The sequence below is a fragment of the Parasteatoda tepidariorum genome, chromosome 6 (genome assembly GCF_043381705.1).
Source record: "Parasteatoda tepidariorum isolate YZ-2023 chromosome 6, CAS_Ptep_4.0, whole genome shotgun sequence".
NCBI lineage: Eukaryota > Metazoa > Arthropoda > Arachnida > Araneae > Theridiidae > Parasteatoda > Parasteatoda tepidariorum.
The window spans coordinates 26828744-26849498 of NC_092209.1; the positions used below are offsets into that span (position 1 = coordinate 26828744).

The 20755-nt window shown below is 30.8% G+C and overlaps 2 protein-coding genes and 1 long non-coding RNA gene across 4 annotated transcripts in view; all 3 read right to left on the reverse strand.

Moving 5' to 3' along the window:
• Window positions 1-20755, reverse strand: part of LOC107437101 (prolyl 4-hydroxylase subunit alpha-1-like) — a 168249-nt gene that overhangs the window by 59958 nt on the left and 87536 nt on the right. The gene's annotated exons all lie outside the window — the stretch shown is intronic.
• The window catches only part of LOC107437103 (prolyl 4-hydroxylase subunit alpha-1-like), a 37457-nt gene that overhangs the window by 7734 nt on the left and 8968 nt on the right, over window positions 1-20755 (reverse strand). For both annotated transcript variants that reach the window (XM_043047867.2, XM_043047868.2), the window contains exons 3-11: window positions 19881-20032; window positions 17855-18019; window positions 14942-15105; window positions 13805-13856; window positions 12092-12276; window positions 9066-9239; window positions 7636-7706; window positions 5469-5622; window positions 940-1002 (exon numbers count right to left, since the gene is read on the reverse strand). In XM_043047867.2, coding sequence (XP_042903801.1) covers window positions 940-1002; window positions 5469-5622; window positions 7636-7706; window positions 9066-9239; window positions 12092-12276; window positions 13805-13856; window positions 14942-15105; window positions 17855-18019; window positions 19881-20032 — 1180 coding nt within the window. The remainder of the gene's footprint in view (window positions 1-939; window positions 1003-5468; window positions 5623-7635; window positions 7707-9065; window positions 9240-12091; window positions 12277-13804; window positions 13857-14941; window positions 15106-17854; window positions 18020-19880; window positions 20033-20755) is intronic.
• On the reverse strand, window positions 2824-4325 carry LOC139425890 (uncharacterized). Its single transcript, XR_011636971.1, has 2 exons — window positions 4206-4325; window positions 2824-2983 (listed from the first exon to the last, which is right to left on the reverse strand). It is a non-coding gene; the product is annotated as an uncharacterized lncRNA (long non-coding RNA).

A 20755-nucleotide genomic window follows, 5' to 3' on the forward strand; every position in this document is an offset into this window, starting at 1 on the left:
GTTTTTTTAGGATTTAAAAGTATCCACTCATGTGCACAGAGTGCAGCACTTTCTAGGGTCAGGGGACTAACACAAGTCCATAAGAATGTTCCACTTGTTAAAATTTGCTCGTGGTGAGAAAAAATGATTTTATATGCAGATGTTTCTCATACGGATAAAGTGTCTATGAGACTGTCAACATGCACCGGTGCGTGTTAACTATCAATAATATCAAAGTCGTGGTGGCTCAAGAAATAGAGCGCTCACCTCTCAGTGATGTACCCGGGTTTGAAACTCAGCTATGTCTGATTGATACAAATTCCGCGAACTGCTCGCACCGACCACCATGCTGACTTAAAATATCCTCTGTGGTAGACGTATAAGGTTCAAAATTACAAGGCTGCGGAGTCGATTATTGGTGGGCGTAAACTCAAAATTGGGTAGATTTTTCAACGACGGTTACAAAATAGAAAACATCAGCAATATTGAACTTGCACAGTAATTTAAACCCAATTTAACCGGTTAACGCCCAGCGTCATATATTTAGGACAGTTCCTTTTTTCAAAGACATTCATTGTGGTGGGAAACTTTTTTCAGTATTTTCATTTATCTCGGTGAGTTAAAAAAATTCTCAGATACCACAATGATTTAGTTATTTCTGATTAGATCTAGAATTATAAGGAGCAAGTACTTTTTGATCTATCAATGACTTTTTGAATGCTCTAACAGTAGAAAAACTAATTAATTTCGATAATATATTATACCACTTTCTCCATGTGTATCATTTTAACTTCTTGTATCATTTCAACATATAAATTCGGGACAAAACGGGTTAAGCACTATATTATGTGTACATTAATTGGTTATAACTATAATATATGTTATAAAACAATATATTATGTTACGTTTAACATAGGGTTTATATTGGTAAATGTTTTAAAAACGATGCTATTTACTTACATAAAATATCCAAGTAGCTAAGCGATTTCCTAAATCATCTAGATATGAAATTTTTTCACCTGCCTAAAATACATTTTAAGTAATTTATCATACAAAAATGAAACTTTTTACAAACATTAATGCATCAACAGAGAATATTTCACAAATGTGGTTTACAGATCCAGCTAGAAAACATATCGAATTAAAATTCTGCAGATTTTAATAAGCGTGCATAGTCATCACCTCCTACATCAAAAAGCGTCCACACGGTCTTTTATAAGTAGTCCGCGCAGACTGTTTAAAAAGTGAACCAGTTGTGCGCATGAACCCAAAACCTTTTATAAAAGTAATTGAGAGAAATTTATCTTATATATTAGAGAATTGAATCTGTAGTGGGTCACAAGTGAATAAGGCAAACCAATAATATTCATAAATAAAATAAATTTTTAGTCATATATTTGCTACCACTTTCTTATATTCATTATATTCTGTATTAAATGACTAGTTCGGTAAGTGGATATCCTTCATAGTGGTCTGATCGGACTACCTATAAAAAACCGTGTGGTGGCTTAGTCCGACATATTAGGTAAAATCTTATTAAATATCAGTAAAATGGAAAAATTCTATTTTTCGTTTAGAATTTCCAGAATATCAATCCTAAATAAATTAACTTGGAACTTTAATTCTGAGTGTAAATTTGATGATAAATTTTCAATGTATAAAAAAAAACAATGCTTTCACATAACATAACACATAAACATAAGAATTTTGATGTAAAAATGTATATCATTAAGATTAAAAGTAAAAAACTGTGAGTAAAACAAATTCTGCCTAATTCACTTTAAAAAAATTTTATTCTAGTTTGATAACCCTTACTATTTTGTCTTCGCAATAGATACAAGTAATTAAGTAACTTTTATATACAAGTGATTATATTTAACTGAAAAACTAATGTTGTGTTCGTTTATATTCTATGCTCAGAAACAAGCTAGGTATGTGGCAATTTTAATATTACTGCGTTTGTAGTGCTCTTGAAAATTTTTAAATATCGTGACAAATTTATAATAAAAAATTTTACAAATTTCTTAAATTGTAAAATTGTAAAATTGCTTTGATTTTAAAATTAAATATACGCTCTAGAAGATTTCACATCAAAATGTTTTAAAAGCTGTTTTTGGTTAGTAATAAGCCTAGTGTTGAATACGAATTAATGAAAGAGCATAATTTTCTTGCTTTTGTCAACACTTTTAAAAAAATAAAAGGCCGTGCGAATAATGCAATTACAGTTTTTTCTCGGAGCCCATGTGGCTTAGGGGATTGAGCTCCCAACTCCCAATGAGGTGACCCAGGTTCGAATCTCAGCAACGACTCGTTAATACGAATTCTGCCCCCGACTTGCAACGAGCACAGCTCTGATTCAAAATATTCTCAGTGGTTCTCAGATCATGGATTAGAGACTCCTTGCCATCAGGTTGATCGTGGGAGTTTTGCGTGGTTTTCCTCTCCATGCAACGCAAATGTGGGTTAGTTCCATCAAAAAATCCTCTACGAAGTCGAATTTCTCCAACTTGATCCCGGAGTTACCTTATCTTCCAGATAGTGTTCAAAATTATTAGACTACGGAGTTGAACATTGGTAGTCATAAACTTAATATTGGGCCGACTGTTCAACGACAGTTAAAATAAAATAAAATAAAATAAAATAAAGTAAAATAAGTAAAATAAAATAAAGTAAAATAAATAAAATAAACGAAATAAACAAGATAAATAAAATAAATAAAATAAAATGGTTCAGCATTTTAAAGAAAATTAACTTACATTGTACAAACCACATATTTATAATTTTTAATTATAATTTTATTAATACCTTAATTAAAAATCATAGATTGCAATAAATAAATTAATGACTTACACGAGCAAAATCTATGTGTGGATTATAATGCCCTCCTATACCATAATTAATTGCATGTAAAGGTTCTGCATATTTAACATCCAAACTTGAAAGAGCTGCCACTCTCCGATTTAATTTTGAAATTACCGGATGATCAGAATCCGATAGCCATGCACTGAAATAATAACAAAAGAAAAATAATAATAATAATCATGTACGAAGACTACATAACGAAAATTTCAACAATAACTTCAATAAAAATTTATCCAAAATTTGGCTTTTCAATTTTTGATAAATTAAATATATATATTTTTTTTAACACGTTGAACGCCATGGGGTCACCGGTGACCGGCGGAGCTAAGATTATTAGAAACACATAATTCGAGTTAATTAAAAAAAATTTTTATATTATAATCGTTAATAAAATGGTTTTGAAGAAATTAATGCAATATAGAACACACAAAAATTTATTTTATTCATATACATAGAGATGTCAACTTGCGCCGGACAGCGAATAAATATTTTCAAGTGGTAGTTTATTAATTGTGATTCTTGGTTTAATAAATTCAATACAGTAGATTTTTATCCACCACTATTTCTAAACAATCCGTAGACTTATACAATTCACCACTTTTTTCAGTTAGTACATGCGAAACTTTTTAAATAACTAGCAAAATCTGGCCAATATTTGCAAATTTAATTTAGTTTGGCCAGACGGGCCAGATATGTAAAATTAGCGTGGCATTCAATGTGTTAATTTTATCAATCAAAACTTTTCTGACTTAAATATATTTTCTCAACCCAATCTTCAATATGGAAATTACATATAAAATCGCTTTAAAATAATTATGTTACTTCATTAATGAAATTTTTAGTTAATCGAAATTTATCGATAATCGGCATGAACTGTCCGGAGGACGGAATATATTGAACATGTTCAGAGCAAAATGTAAGAAACGAACAACCGTAAATAACTTTTGATCTTATGATCAAATCTTCGTATTCTGAGACCCTATCTTAATGATTCAAGGGAATGACATCAAATATGCTGATTAATTAATACAAACTATATTTTAAGTTATGAAATCAGACACAAAAACGTACTTTCTCTGAATAAACATACCTATAACATTTCCTAATAACAACTAAATAAACATACCTGCTACATAAACATAAAATTACTTTCCACAACACTAGATGAGAATGATTTTTAAGTTCATATGAAACGCCACTTTGTTCCAGAGCTCTCTTAGTAAGTCTCATAAAATGTCGGTAAAATTACCAACAATTTTGAAAGCTTTAGTTTGTAATTGTATACCAGTCAATAAGAGATTAAAAAAAAAAAATGAGTAGTTGGCAGCTCTGCAGTAAGGGATTCTATACATAATTATACATACCTTTTACTTATTCTGTAATTAGCAGTGTCAGTTATACCACTCGTTCCGTTAACAACTGTTGCTCTGGTCAGCTAAAAATTGAGAGACATTTCTAGAATTAACTTGTTGCAGAAAATAACATACATAGTTATAACAATGTTAATATGACGTGAAAAATAATATGATCCGTTAGTTTTGTAAGTGATGTAAGGACAACTTTTGGAGAAAAAATGAGTTTTGTAGTTTTAGTTAGACTAGATATCCTCGTTTTATATCATGCATTCAATGGAGCATGATTTGTTATAATAAAAAAAATTATAGCAAAAAAAAATTATCAAAAAGTTCTAATAGCCATTCTCATAATCAACAAATCTATTTCTAATAATTAATGTTAAAACAACTTTCTATTTGCTTTTATAAATTATAGCATGTCATGAAAATAATCGCTCATTAGCATACCTGGTAACTTTTAATATTTTCGGGGATGATTTTCCCCAGTGGTAATAAAATGGAATTTAAATTACAAGTTTAGACAGCTGCTGTAGCTTGATAAAGCTAATACGTACTACAACATTATTACATTGTTCGTTGTTGTAGAGCGGGTGATCTGAGGCCTAAATGACCCGTAACATATTAATATATGTGCTTAATGTTTAAAAAAAAAATTGGTGGGCAAAAAGCTTATAAATTAAGTTTATAAATGTAAGGAATCTATAGAAAGCATTCATTTTACTACCACTTTAAATATAGAAATAAAATCTTACGACAAATGCGTAAAAGTTGGCAGGTATGCATTAGGTAATACTGTTTGTGAATAAAATCCTGAGTGTCAATATCTCAAACAAAAAAGTTTTTTTTTGGATCTTTAAAGTACTACTTTTTTTAAAAAACATATATTGCAAAAATACCAGCGGGTGACCGAGCTCCGCTCGGAGAAAACAGGTATCGAAGCTAACTCGAAGATTTAAATTTTCAATTGTGATTTATCAAAACAATACATGCCATAAGAAAATTTGTGAAACCATTGGTGAAAAGATAACCGGTTAAAGTGCACCATTGTAAACTATCTAAACAAAGTTTGGAAAGGGAACTATTCTATACAAAGGTAANAAAATAAACAAAATAAAAAAATAAACAAGATAAATAAAATAAAATAAAATGGTTCAGCATTTTAAAGAAAATTAACTTACATTGTACAAACCACATATTTATAATTTTTAATTATAATTTTATTAATACCTTAATTAAAAATCATAGATTGAAATAAATAAATGAATGACATACACGAGCAAAATCTATGTGTGGATTATAATGCCCTCCTATACCATAATTAATTGCATGCAAAGGTTCTGCATATTTAACATCCAAACTTGAAAGAGCTGCCACTCTCCGATTTAATTTTGAAATTACCGGATGATCAGAATCCGATAGCCATGCACTGAAATAATAACAAAAGAAAAATAATAATAATAATCATGTACGAAGACTACATAACGAAAATTTCAACAATAACTTCAATAAAAATTTATCCAAAATTTGGCTTTTCAATTTTTGATAACTTAAATATAAATATTTTTTTTAACACGTTGAACGCCATGGGGGTCACCGGTGACCGGCGGAGCTAAGATTATTAGAAACACATAATTCGAGTTAATTTAAAAAAATTTTTATATTATAATCGTTAATAAAATGGTTTTGAAAAAATTAATGCAATATAGAGCACACAAAAATATATTTTATTCATATACATAGCGATGCCAACTTATTCCGGACAGCGAATAAATATTTTCAAGTGGTAGTTTATTAATTGTGATTTTTGGTTTAATAAATTCAATTTACTCGATTTTTATCCACCTCTATTTCTAAATAATTCGTAGGCTTATATAATTCACCACTTGTTTCAGATAGGACATGCTAAACCTTTTAAATAGCTAGCAAAATCTGGCAAATATTTGCACATTTAATTTAGTTCGTAGTTATATACCATTTGGCCAGATATGTAAAATTAGCGTGGCATTCAATGTGTTAATTTTATCTATCAAAACTTTTCTGACTTAAATATATTTTCTCAACCCAATCTTCAATATGGAAATCACTTATAAAATCGCTTTAACACGTTCACGCCGGGAAATTTGAAAATACTGGTAGAAGAACTATTTCAATATTGGACAATATTCGGGAGGAGTTAATCTATTCTCAACAATAACAGTTCACTGTAAGGAAATTTATCACAGCTTGATGCTTGATATTAACCCGTTTTGTCCCGAATTTATATATTGAAATCATACAAAAAGTGGTTTTGTGGAAAAAGTGGTATAATATATTTTCGAAATTAATTGTTTTTTCTACTGTTAGGGCACTCAAAAAGTCTTTGATTGATCAGAAAGCACTTGCTCCTTATAATTCTAGATCTAATCAGAAATAACTAAATCATTGTTGTATCTGAGAATCTTTTAATTTACCCAGATAAATGAAAGTGCTGAAATAGTTTCCCACCACAATGAATGTTTTTGAAAAAAGGAACTGTTCTAAATACATGACGCTGGGCGTTAACCGATTAATACTATCTCGGCATTTGGCCCGAATGGCCACTAACCGATTCGTCGATTCTAGTTGACATAAAACTGGAAGTCATATGTAAATAAGAGTGCTAAACTAAGAGTTCAGGTTAAGGGTTATGGTGTAGCAGAAAGACATCAGTTTGGTGGGGTATTCCCCTATTAATCACGGCGAAGAAGCAATTCAATATAAAAATTGTAACCGCTAAAAACAATTGGTAGTTATGGATTTTTATTATTCCCGGAAAAAAACTAAAAAATGAAATTTATTTGTTACCAGTTTTTACTCCGGTGCTCTGCCAAAATGAGATAATCTAGCTTGACCCACCGGTGGGTCACCCCGACGTGAACGTGTTAAAATAATTATGTTACTTTATTACTGAAATTTTTAGTTAATCGAAATTTATCAATAATCGGCATGAACTGTCCGGAGGACAGAATATATTGAACATGTTCAGAGCGAAATGTAAGAAAATAACTACCGTAAATAACTTTTGATCTTATGATCAAATCTTCGTATTCTGGGACCCTATCTTAATGATTCAAGGAGATGACATCAAATATGCTAATTAATTAATACAAACTATATTTTAAGTTATGAAATCAGATACAAAAACGTACTTTCTCTGAATGAACATTACCTAATAACAACTAAATAAACATACCTGCTACATAAACATAAAATTACTTTCCACAACACTAGATGTGAATGATTTATAAGTTCATGTGAAACGCGACTTTGTTCCTGATCTCTCTTAGTAAATCTCATAAAATGTTGGCAAAATTACCAAAAATTTTGAAAGTTTAGTTTTTAATTGTCTATAAAAGTCTATTATAGATTTTGAATAAAGATGAGTAGTTGGCAGCTCTGCAGTAAGGGATTCTATACATACCTTTTACTTATTCTGTAATTAGCAGTGTCAGTTATACCACTCGTTCCGTTAACAACTGTTGCTCTGGTCAGCTAAAAATTGAGAGACATTTCTAAAATTAACTTGTTGTAGAAAATAACATACATAGTTATAACAATATTAATATGACGTGAAAAATAATATGATCCGTTAGTTTTGTAAGTGATATAAGGACCACTTTTGGAGAAAAAAAAATGAGTTTTGTAGTTTTAGTTAGACTAGATATCCTCGCTTTATATCATGCATACATTGGAGCATGATTTGTTATAATAAAAATAATTATAGCAAAAAAAATTTATCGAAAAGTTCTAATAGCCATTCTCATATACAACAAATCCATTTCTAATAATTAATGTTAAAACAACTTTCTATTTGCTTTCATAAATTATAGCATGTCATGAAAATAATCGCTCATTAGCATACCTGGTAACATTTAATCTTTTCGGGGATGATTTTCCCCAGTGGTAGTAAAATGGAATTTAAATTACAATTTTAGACAGCTGCTGTAGCTTGATAAAGCTAATACGTACTGCAACATTATTGCATCGTTCGTTATTGTAGAACTAGACATCTGAGGCCTAAATGGCCCTTAACATTCGTTCGTTCGTTCGTTCGTTGTAGTGGAACTGGGCGTCTGAGGCCTTCAAATGGCCCTTAACATACGTGTTACATATTAATATATGTGCTTGATGCTTTAAAAAATATTGGTGGTCAAAAAGGTTATAAATTAAGTTTATAAATGTAAGGAATCTACAGAAGGCATACATTTTACTACCACTTTAAATATAGAAATAAAATTTTGCGACAAATGCGTAAAAGTTGGCAGGTATGCATTAGGTAATACTGTTTGGGAATAAAATCCTGAGTGTCAATATCTCAAACAAAAAAGTTTTTTTTTTTTTTTTTGATCTTTAAAGTACTACTTTTTTTAAAAAACATATATTATAAAAATATTTATAGCAATTAAAAAAACCACCTAAGACTTCAATTTTCATAACTTTCTAATGCATAACTAAACAGACATGATTCCTCACTGTATAGAAATTTACGGCAATAGCGCAATTTAATAAATCATGCTCGAAGATTTCAGAAAATTTGTCCAGCAAAGGAAGTCAAAAACTGATTTACTTTTTCCATACCACTATAATTAAAAAAGCATTTTTTACATAACAAATTGCGTTATTTAATAATTACATCAAACTCGTTGAAATTAAAACTAAATAAAGTAATTGCCTTTCAACGCTTATTTATGTTTATCAAAATCATTATCTGGGTAAAACTGGTATCTTTTCTAAAAACTTCAGGCATGATATAACAAACTGTGCAAACAGTTTTACTATAAAATCTTCAAAAATATTTGCTACTAAAAGAAAAATTGTTCACATAGAGTTAGTAGAGATACTTTGCCATACCACCGGTAGTGCTACTGATTTAATAGTGTCTGCTTCATCGTCTCTCAGAACATCGTAGTACATAAGAATTCGAGGATTCAAATGCAAGACTTCTATTTTCACAGGCTTCAGTTTAAGGTAGCTGTTACCATTATCCGTCTGATAGCAATGCAGTCGACTTTCTTCTTCAAGAGTCTATAAGTAATACGCGAAATAACATTAAAATTAAAACGAAATCGTCAAATTAGTGAAACCAATAATAGTATAAGAGCAATATTTAGGAATCTTCGCTATCAGTGTATAAAGCAAAGATTACAACTTGCCCTGGACAGCGGATAAATATTTTCGAATAGTAGTCTTTTTTAAGTACAATGCTTCTTTTTGGAAATATGATTTATCGAGATTTTACTCAAAGATGCCAACTAAGCGGAGCAGCTTGCTCAAACTAAGTGTGACTTGAATTTTTAGATACTGAAACGCTTGATATGACTGCGGAAACGCTTGATGGAACTTTCAATATTGTAGTTGTTGGAGCAAATGTTATAGATCGATCTGCAGTTAATCTGTGATGAAGATATATGTTAAAGATTTAATTCATTTTGATGATTGTCATATGAGGCGTCGGATGTAAAGTGAGCGGCTATTAGTCTGCATTTTATATCTTTTTGGTAATTTTTAAAATTGAATATTTGTTTGAAATCATTTGTTTTGCAACTAGATATGTATATTTGAAAAGATTAACTGTAAAGGTGGACACGAATTTATAAAAATTGATATTTTATTTTCGAACTTCTGCTACCACTTTAAAAAAAATTTAAGGATACTACGAATCCTGTTTATGTGATACGTCACTTTATTACAGTTAAGTCGTGTCGGACATTAAAAGAAGAGGTTTAAGACCTTACTTAAGAAGTTGGTAAAATTAACCGAAAATATGCAAATTTTAGTTAGTTTTCAACCGTTTTTTAAAAAAAAATTTCGAATCCGGAGCAGCCGGTATCCCTGCACAATGAGATTAAAAAAATTGATCGAATTAAAAAAAAACTTCGGGTTTACGACAACTAATATTCAGCTTCGTAGCCTTGTAATTTGGAACCTAATCCAGAAGACAAGGGAACTCCTTGTATTGGGAGAAATTTGCCTTCGTGGAAGACTGTTTAGATGGAACTAACCTGCATTTGCGTTACTTCGAAAGGAAAACCACAAAAACATCCCACGGTTACACTGACAACAAGGGGATTCAAACCCATGATCCGTCTAATACTGAGGATATCTTACGTCCACACTGTGGTGCGACATGCGTGTGTGCGAGCCGGGTGCGGAATTCGAGCCATCTCTGGGATTCGGACCCGGTTCACACCATTGGAAAGCGAATGTTCTATTCTCTGGGCCAATACACTCTATAAGCTACCATTGTAATTAGCACACAATCCTGCATATCTACGTATGTGGGACAATGAGTAAGCATATTTATTCCGCCTGAGGTGCAGAATCTGTGTCGTGCAAGTTTACTGTTTTTTCTTTCCTGATTGATTTTGCTTCATGAGTTTAAAAGAGAAATTTCATTATGAAGTGTTTAAATTGTTTTTAAACAATTTCTCAATAGTTAACAATAACAATAGTTAACGATAACAATAGTTAACAAAAACAATGGTTAGTTCAATAACTAATAATAACTAAAACCACCGAAAAAAGTATTTATAGTAAAAGGCTTAAAAGCTGGCAGCTAAATAACACTGGGAAAACATTTTGTTTCCATGTGATATTATATATTTTCACGTCTCTAACTTCAAATCTGCAATCAGTTCCTCTCTTTAAGCTACAATTTTTATGCAATTTATAATGTATTCAAAACAAAAATTTCTGAAAATTCACTCGATGTGTTCGCTAAGATCCCAACTTTTCTACAGCGTAGGGGTTGGTAAAAAGACGTTTAACCCTTTCGCGCCGACTGTCACAAATACGCACCAGCATAAAACCGTATCAATCAGGGTAAAAAGATAAAACTAGTAATCAAAGTATTTCTTTAGCAGTTTATTTGTGGGCGGAGTTATAATTGTTTGATTTATTTGATTCACCATTACTTTAGTTTAAAATGAAATGATTTAGCTATACTTTGAACTAACATCGATTATATAAATGATTAAACTAACAATAATTAAAGTAAAAGCAAAGTTAGTCTGTCAAATTAGCAACGCCCACATTTAAGTTCCCCTTTTTTATTTATTTACATCCTGTATCTCATTTTGTGCGAATGCTTTTATGAATCACCCGTCCCCAAGGGGCTAAGATAACTTCAAAGATTCCAACTGCTCCGGACACGCCGATATAATTTTTAAAAAAACGGTAAATAACTACAAACTAAATTTTGCAAATATTTGACTATTTTTGCTTGTTTTTTAAAAAATGTACCATGAGGAAAATATTTAAAAGTGGGGAATAATGAAATCCTACGAATTATTTAGAAATAGTGGTGGAATAAAATCTACTAAATTGAATTTATTAAACCAAGAATCACAATTAAAAAACTATCACTTTAAAATAGTGTTTCCTAAACTTATGACTTTTCTGCACTCTATCTAAATTTTTTAGTAACGCTGTGTACCACTAAAAAAAAATTTTTTTTACTGTAAAAAATTGCAGATTAGTTAAAATTCACAACTGACTGTTGACACCACTCATTTTAAATGTTAGCTCTGCAAAAAATAAACAATAGAAAAATATTAATTGTAAACTTTCATGTCTAACTTTGTTTTGAAATAAAAGTTTTTGAAATTTTCGTTTCCTGCGAGATATTTTGCATAAGAACGCGTACCCCCGCTAATCTGTTCCCGTACCTCTGGGGGTACGCGTACCACAATGTACGTTTTTGTAACTAATCAATCATGCCGGCAAATGCTCATTTTATGCAAAATTTCAATAAATTATAGAAAAGCTTAGATGGGTCCATCTAAGAAAGGTTGGGAAAAAATTCTGTGGAATTTTTTTTAAAAGCTAAATGAAGTTTTAAATTATTTTCTCCATTTGGAAACAAATGAATGTATTACTTTTGTAGATTCTCCCCGGCATAGCTTTTCAAATGCTTCGACAAGAATTGGAGAGAGATAATCTTTGGGCCATTCTTCATCTTCAGTTTTGTTTCCAGCCTTCTGGTTTTTTTGTTTCTCTTTATAATTTTCTCCCGCCTTCCAATACATGAGGAGATTTCCTGGTGCTCTGGGGTTAGTTGGATCTATAAGTTACATAGCAGAGTTATGGTGGTGCAGATTTAAAATAACGAACAGTTTATATATAAGGAAGAGAACTTTCAATCGCTTTATTTTTTGTTTCGTATTTTTTTGTTTCGTGATCGAGTCTTGCTGATGATTTGTTATGATAGATGAAACAGTCAGCTGAAACAAAGTAGTTTCATACCTGCCAACTTTTACACCACTATATTTAACCACTACCACTATATTTAAAGTGGTCGTAAAATTTGTCGAGACAGTTCGCATAAGCTTTTTCGAACTACAGCTTATGTTTCTACCAAAATTTGAAATTTAAATATCGTTTTACTACTACTGGGAAAAGTCATTCTCGAAAAGCTTAAGAGTTGGCAGATATGTAGTTTGATTATCCCTTATTTTGCCTGTTTTGCGATTTTTTTTTTATGCAAGTCACAGGAGAAACACTTTTGAAAACGTAAGATAATTATTTGGAATTTTTCTAGTTATAAAAACGCTTAAAAGTGCTCGAAAAACTAATTTGTTTTTTCATTCTCGTTTTGCTTTCGATTTTTCAAAGAAATAACTAATTTTTTACGACCATAAATGTATAAGACTCAGAAGATGTGAAATTACGGCAGTTACGAATAAAAATATTGAAATTGAAATGGTAGCTATTGAAACACGTTTAAATTTTTTAATAAATTTTTTGTGAACATCCACTTTAAAAATATATAAATAAAAATAAATAAAATAAAAATTTAGTTAAATTTACTTTTTCTTGGCAATTTACTGGTCTTTACTGGCATGAACTGGTCTTGGCAATTTGTCACCGGTGACCCCCATGGCATTCAGCGTGTTAAGAGGTGAATAAAAGATCAGATAGTACGATTGTCATATATCTAAATCCTGCTGGAAAATTTTTAAAAATTCTGATTGTTTTAAACATTTCTGTTTAAGTTCACTACCACTTGAAAGATTTTGTCGTGTACATTTCAAATGTTTGAACGTATGAATCTATGCCAACTGCTCCACTTTCTGAAAAAGCTTTAATAAATTGGTAGAAAATTAAATAGTAAAACTTGTTAAATTAGGATAGTTACGCCTATTTCTTATAAGTATCGACACGAAATAACTTAAATTACATTTCATATTAACTTAGAATTTTCAATAAGTGGTGGTGGAAAAATATGTTACAATGAAAAAAAAAAACTAAAATAACTTACATTTCTTTACCATCAGAAAATACTTTTTAACAAAGCGGAGCAATCTGGCATCTCTTATCAATGCAAATAAATTAACAATTGGTTTTACTTTACAGTCTGGTCTCTTTTTCTGTTTTAGGTTAAAAGAACAGTATTTCGTTAGAATTTTACAATTTAAAGACAGCGAATGTTTTTTGCCTATTACTTTATTTTAAAAAAATTGCAAATCTAAATATGGAACTAATGGAACTATAAATCTAAGTATGAAACTAATTATACATAGTAGTGGACATGAATACGAAAATCCATTTCTATTAATCTCAATTGTTCAAAAATATTTTATTTTACTTACCCAAATCTATTATTTTTTCTGTTATTTCAAAAGCTTTAGTGTAATTATGCACCTGTAATAGTTAAAACTATTATAATTTTGGAAACGAAAGTTTTATAAATCTTTGCAATAAATATCACTTGTTTTCGAGATTCTATCAACATTAAAAAGAAATCCAGATATTAACTTTGCATTACATAGAATATCTGGGAGTCAAAATTTCTAAATAGAATTCGGGGTGGTTACAGTCTGAGAAAAAATAAGAAGCGGCAACTAATATTTCATAAAAACGCACGGAAGTTTTAAAAGACATACCCTAATATTAAAATTTACCTGTATACAAGATCTCGCCCTTTGCCATCGGCTCCTATAACTGAAAGCCTCCACATGGTATTTTGCAGGTAGTCCGATCAGACCATTAGGAAGGTAAACTAGTTTTCGAAAGAGCCGTTTAATAGAAATTTAATAAATATAAGAAAGTGATAGCAACTATACGTCTAAAAGTTTTTTTAATTTGTAAACATAATTGATTTGTCTTATTTACTCGTCTACCACAAAAGATTCAATTATCAAATGTATATGATAATTATCTCTCAATAGCTTTTGGAATAGAACTTGGTTACATAAAAACCACTGGTTCACCAGACTACTTATAAAAAACCGTGTGGAGGCGTTCTTATGTATGAGGTGATACTTCTGCTACCGGTGACAGTACTTAAGGATTCAATGAAATACCTGACAACTTTTAATCCCTTCCATTATAATTTTTCCCAGTGGTATTAATATGGATTCAAAGTTTCAATTTCAAGCAAAAAATTAATTTGTATTTGAAAAAACCTTAAGTGAAAATAACCGTAATATCTAGTAACACATATTATTATATATGTTTAATTTTTTAAAGAATAATGGTGATCAAAATCATTTAAAAATTAATTTTACAAAACAAAATAATATGTATTTACCACCACTCTAAATATAAAAATAAAATTTTACGCAAAATGCGTAAAAGTTGGCAGGTATGCAATGGAATTAAAAAATCAAAAAATAATGAACGGAAGTATAGTGAAATCTCCAGTGAAGAAATTTAACTTAAATATGATATTGAGATACGCTACATGAAATTTACTTTGAATTAAACAGAAAATGAATTATTCTTACACTAAAATGAGCAAACGCCAAGTATTCTAGAATGTCTATCTCGTTTGCAGTTTTCAATGTATCTTCTTTTTTCAATCTCCGCAAGGATTCTTCCAGCCAAAGAAGAGCATACTGATAGTAGAACTCATGTAGAGCCTGTCTTCCCATTTCCAAACAGTCTCCGGCTGAAGAAATCATTAGCAGTTAAGAAAACCGAGTTTTACGTCTAATAGCGATCAAAAAATAAATTAGCAATAATATTGTAATTTTTGCATATAAGGCATTCCGTAATAACCACCTCCACAATATCTATTTTTAAAATATTAGTAAACGTAGAATAAAAAATATAATATACCAAAATAGCGTAATTCTGATTGAAGTAAGCGGAGGAATTAAAACTTTGCTCTGAATGATGAGTTCTAACATTTTTAAAACTTCTTTTTATAAATACACTAATGTTTGTGAAAATTGCGATACTATGTAAGAACTATGCAAATTGTACTTAAATTACGTGTAATGTAAAGTGAGGTAAGACGTGGAAATAAATGGAATTACACAGCAAATGCGCACGTACCACTATTGCGCATGTTTATTTGTATCACTGTCAGTATTATGAATAAATTTCATTAATTTTTGCAATTCCTTCAGGGCGTTGCAATTTTCAGGATCAATTTGCAGGGAATAGAGTGAACACTTCCCAATGAGCAGAGATCGCTATATTGGCTATTCCCTCTGTTGGCTGGTCGATAAGAATTCTGACCCCGTCTCGCACCGACCATCGAGCTGACAAAAAGTATTATCTGTTGTAGACGGGTCATGGGTTGGAATCCCCTTGCTGCCGGGATAATCGTGCGATGATTCTGTGGTTTCCCCCTCTATTTCACACAAATGCGGCTTAGTTTAATTATAAAAAGAAAATCTCCGGGGCTATTTTGTCCCACTATTTGATCCACGAATTCCCTTGTTTTCTGGACTGGGTTCAACATTACAAGGCTACAGAGTTGAACATTGACTCATAAATGAGTGGGCTGGTCAACGCCGGTTATAAAATAAAATAAAACATTAGTGAGTTTATCTGGGGAAATTATTAATGGAAGCAACTTTTTTTACTTCATATTTAAAGCAAATAAACAGATGTAAACAGGAGACTCCACCCCCTGCTAGAAGTTTTCGACTATCCTCGGAGCTTCTTTCACAGCTCCTTTCAGATCCCTTTAAAATCTGAACTCGCTTTGTTCTCTCATTGTAGGCTTCTGTGTTTTAGTTTAGCCTTCTGTGTATACTGATATTCTCTTCAAATTGAAGTTCTAAAAGTGTACACACCAATACATTCTGAAAAATTATTTATGCCTTTTTTGATTGATATGCATTTGATTGATACCAGTCTAGTGCCATTCATAGAATTTTCTTAAAAATTCATAGAATTTTCTTAAATACACAATTATGAATTTCAGTATTTGGAGATACAATAGTTTAAAATTTTTTATTCGAACATTAACTCATAAAAAATAGTAAAATAGAACTAGCCGATCTTTATCATTCCAGCTTCAAAAAACAATTCTCTTCGACTACCGAATTTGATTTCTGGGAATAATTCCATACATTGAAAAATTTTAATTATTTAGTTAAGGGAAAAGGAGAGTTTAGCCCTATCTGTAAAAATCTATTCTATTAGTTCTATATCGTTATTAAACCTGTGCAAACTATTAAGTATAATTAAAACGAAAATATAGCACAGTTTGTTCCGGTTTTCCTTTCAAAGAAAAAGAATTTTTATTTAGAAATTTGAAAACATGCACATAAACGACAATTTTTCGATTGCTAGAATATTTCGATTGCTAGATTTCTAGATATAATTTTTTTTATTGATCTGATTGCCTCCGATCAATTTGGTTTACATTTTCTCTCTCAGTTGTCCCTAATACTTTACATATGCTACTCTTAGGTTATTGATGTGTTTTCGCCATTGGTGAATCATAAGGGGTGTGATGGGAATTTGGATGTAAAGGGACAAGCCTTTACTTACATTGCCATCTAGCTCCCCAGACATGATAGTACACGTGATAAGCTAAGCCATCGATGCTGCAAATACTTACAGAACTTACTAGCTAGTTTGTGCAGTAGTACAACAGAGCAAAACTAAAAATTATGTGGAAAAATTAGATCACAGACAAGACGATTGCGTGACAAATTGGGTCACTCTTCGAACAATTGTAACGATAAAAAAGAAACGCCTGCTATATTTTTCCTTAAGTCTAAGTGCATATTTTGTAGTTTCAAATATATAAATATTTAAAATCCGGTTATGTATCTTTGCCAACACTAAGAAAGTTATGTATCTTTGTCAATACTCCTAACACTAAGAGAGGTCATTAAAGTTCAATCTATTTATTAGAAGGAAACTCGGTTAAAGTATGCTAGTTTATTTTCTTGGTTTATTAACACGTTCACGCCGGGTGTTGCGCCTGAAAGCGGGATGTAAAAGAGAAAATACTGGTAGATGAACTATTTAGATAATATTCGGGAGGAGTTAATCTATTCTCAACAATAACAATTCGCTGTAAGGAAATTTATCACGGCTTCTTTCTTTTCTTTCTTTATTTAAACAAAACTGGGTGCCTAGGCCGCGCAGCAGCGGCCCCTACCCCAAAATTTATCACGGCGAAGAAGCAATTCAATATAGGAATTGCATCCGTTAAAAACAATTGCTAGGGATTTTTATTATTCCCGGTAAAAAACTAAAAAATGAAATTTATTTGTTACCAGTTTTTACTCCGGTGCTCCGCCCGATGAGACAACCTAGCGTGACCCACCGGTGGGTCACTCCGGCGTGAACGTGCTAATTAATTTTTTTTCATATGAAAATGAGAAAATAACAAAAAAGGAGTATATTTTAACAATTCGATAACTCCCACTTTAATTAATATTGCGTACCTGAAAGTTCGCTGGATGAATTGGTCCCTTTAATTTCTCCTCTTGCTAATGATGTGGTATTCAATAAAAATGTTGACTGGAGCCTTAATAAAGCAGACGCGGCACCACGCAAATCATCTTTAGAAGGAATATTTATTTTTTCTGGCGATATATCATGAAGCAAAGCTGTTAAAAAAAAAGAAAGATAATTTTTCATCTTCATATATACTACCAGTCTCGAAAATTTTTGTCACCATTTCAAATTCAATGATTTTTGAGGATTTTAAACCTAACTAACTTTAAAAATACAATTTTTATTTTATTCTGAAATAGTTAATTATTTTTTTAAAGAAGTGATAAATAATTGAACCACAAAAACAGATGATTTTGTCAATGGTTAGGCAGATGTGTAAACTAAATCAAAGTGGAGGTTACACTGAAAAATAAATTTCATTGCAAGTAAAATGAATTACAAACATATGTAAAACAAACTGCACAATAACTACTCAAATATTTATTGCAAGTTGTGGTGATTTTAAATCTGAAGTTTTGTTTGGAAAGCTACATTTTTTTTATCGAAATGATATTTTTAGTTTAGTTTATTTCTTTGTTGGAATGCACAAGTTTATAAAGAATGTATAGGTTTATATACATGCACTAGTTGTTAGAAATTAAGGTAAAATTTCATAAACAACTATAATTTTCTCTAGAATAAGCCAATCCCAATGAAATTTGAATGTGTTGACAAATAAGAGTTAATAAGTAAAACGGTGATATGTAAATCAGTGCCTCTGCAATGAAATCACGTCATCTACCATGAGCATAAATTTGAATGTTATATATATATACGCTATCTTTCCAGTACTCCCTTACTCAAAAAATATTTACACTATGACTAAATAAGAATTTGTAATTTAAGAATTTTACGCTTTTATATATTTATTGTAATTATTTATATATGTTTGACCACCATTACACGAATATTTATATGTAATGGTGGTCAAACACATTTGTAATTATTATTATTATGCAAAAGGTTCAATGGTATAATGTGAGTTTCTCTAAACTCAGTGGCGCGACAGCCCTTGAGGGCCAAGGCCTACTGTGCCCATCTCAATTTTCTTGACCTTGGGCTCAGGAGTGCAGGAGCAGATGTTCCGGTTAGGTGGTCAACCAAACGCGGAACCCCCAGTGTTTAGTTCCCAAGCATGCTTGGTACTCATTTACGGACCCACTGAAAAGATGAAAGACTGAGTCAACCTTGCCCGGCCCGAGGATCGAACCACGGACTTGTGGCACGGCAGTACGAAGCGCTACCGCTCAGCCAAGAGTTTCTCTACCTACTTTTAAACTAAAGCCAATACTTAACATGATAGAAATTTCATTTTTTAACAAGACTCTGCCCCTTGCCATACATCGAAATTGATAAGTTTCATCTCCTCAACAAGACGAATATTCCAAATATAATTTTCCACCATTTTTTTCTTTTTTTTTTTTTTTTTTTTTTTTTTTTTTTTTNTTTTTTTTTTTTTTTTTTTTTTTTTTTTTTTTTTTTTTTTGCTGAAAAATTCTGGTATTAATGTTTTAAACTGCTCTTGGAACATCCTTAATCTTAATCCCATTGAAAATTATAGACATAAAATAGGAACAAAAATTGCGACACAGAGGCCTTGTACAGTAAAAGAGCTACAGAACTTAATAAGGTTTGTCATGATGAAATTTACCAGGGTTACACCCAGAATTCAATATCTTTTATGCCGGCCCGTTATAAAACTGCTGTTGCCTCTTGTGGAGAATCCACAAATTATTGAAGAGTTTCTCAAATGCATATACACATTTAAGAACATTTAATTTTATTTCACTTATGTAGAATTTACACTAACTACAGCATTTTCATATCAATTTCTTTGTACCACTGTACAGTTTTTCAGCTGTCAAAATAATTACGTGTTAATAATTCTACACTTTTTCAAAGATGAAACAGTTTTATTTGTCAGCCACTCTATAGGAGTATGCTTTTATTTTCAGCAAATAAGACTTTCCTTACCGGCACTGTCAGAATTATTAGCCATTTCAGTTGTAACTTCCCAATCATCTGACAATCGTTTGATTAGCAAAAAGGCGTTGATAGGATTTGACAAAAAGGTTTCAGCATCTTTATCCACTTCTTTTTTGAGTTTTCCAAACTGTTCTGATAACCTGAAATATTAAAAGATTTACAGAAGACTACTATCTGTTAAAACTTTAGTATGTAAATCGGCATTCGACGCAAAAAATACGATCGAAGAGTTTTTGTTAAAAGAGTGCTAAGCTGAACTCGATTCAAAGATTACATTTTTACAGATACCAACATGTTAATATTTTCAAATAAGCAAAAATTGTAGTAATTCCCAGGAAATAGCACAATACACATAATAAATATTCTGTTAATTAATTACTATTAACTTTTTATTTCGCTACGTGCAAATCGTAATGTTCTTCTCAAAAAACGCTTTCCAGAACCATTTGAATTGTGACTTATCATGATCTTGCCAAAAGCTCTTAATATCTAGAAGTAGATATGTTATGAATAAGTGGAAAAAAATAGTTTTTCGATCGCATGGTTTTTAAGATTTTTTTAATCAAAATTCTCAAACTTATATTATTAATCAGAAAGTGGATTAAAATATAAAACTAGAGACCTTATTTTCATTTTTTGACCCTGATAAAAAATTGCATTTAATAGCAGAAATTGAAACTCCAAATAATATATAACGAAATAGGGAAATAAACACTACAGTAACTACAGTAAACAGACTTAATTTTATAATTTGACCAATTTTTTTTACATTCCACAGATATAAGTTAAAATATAATAAATATAAATTTTTCGTGTATTGGTATTTCGTGTATTATACATCTCAAGTGTGTGTATGTATATAT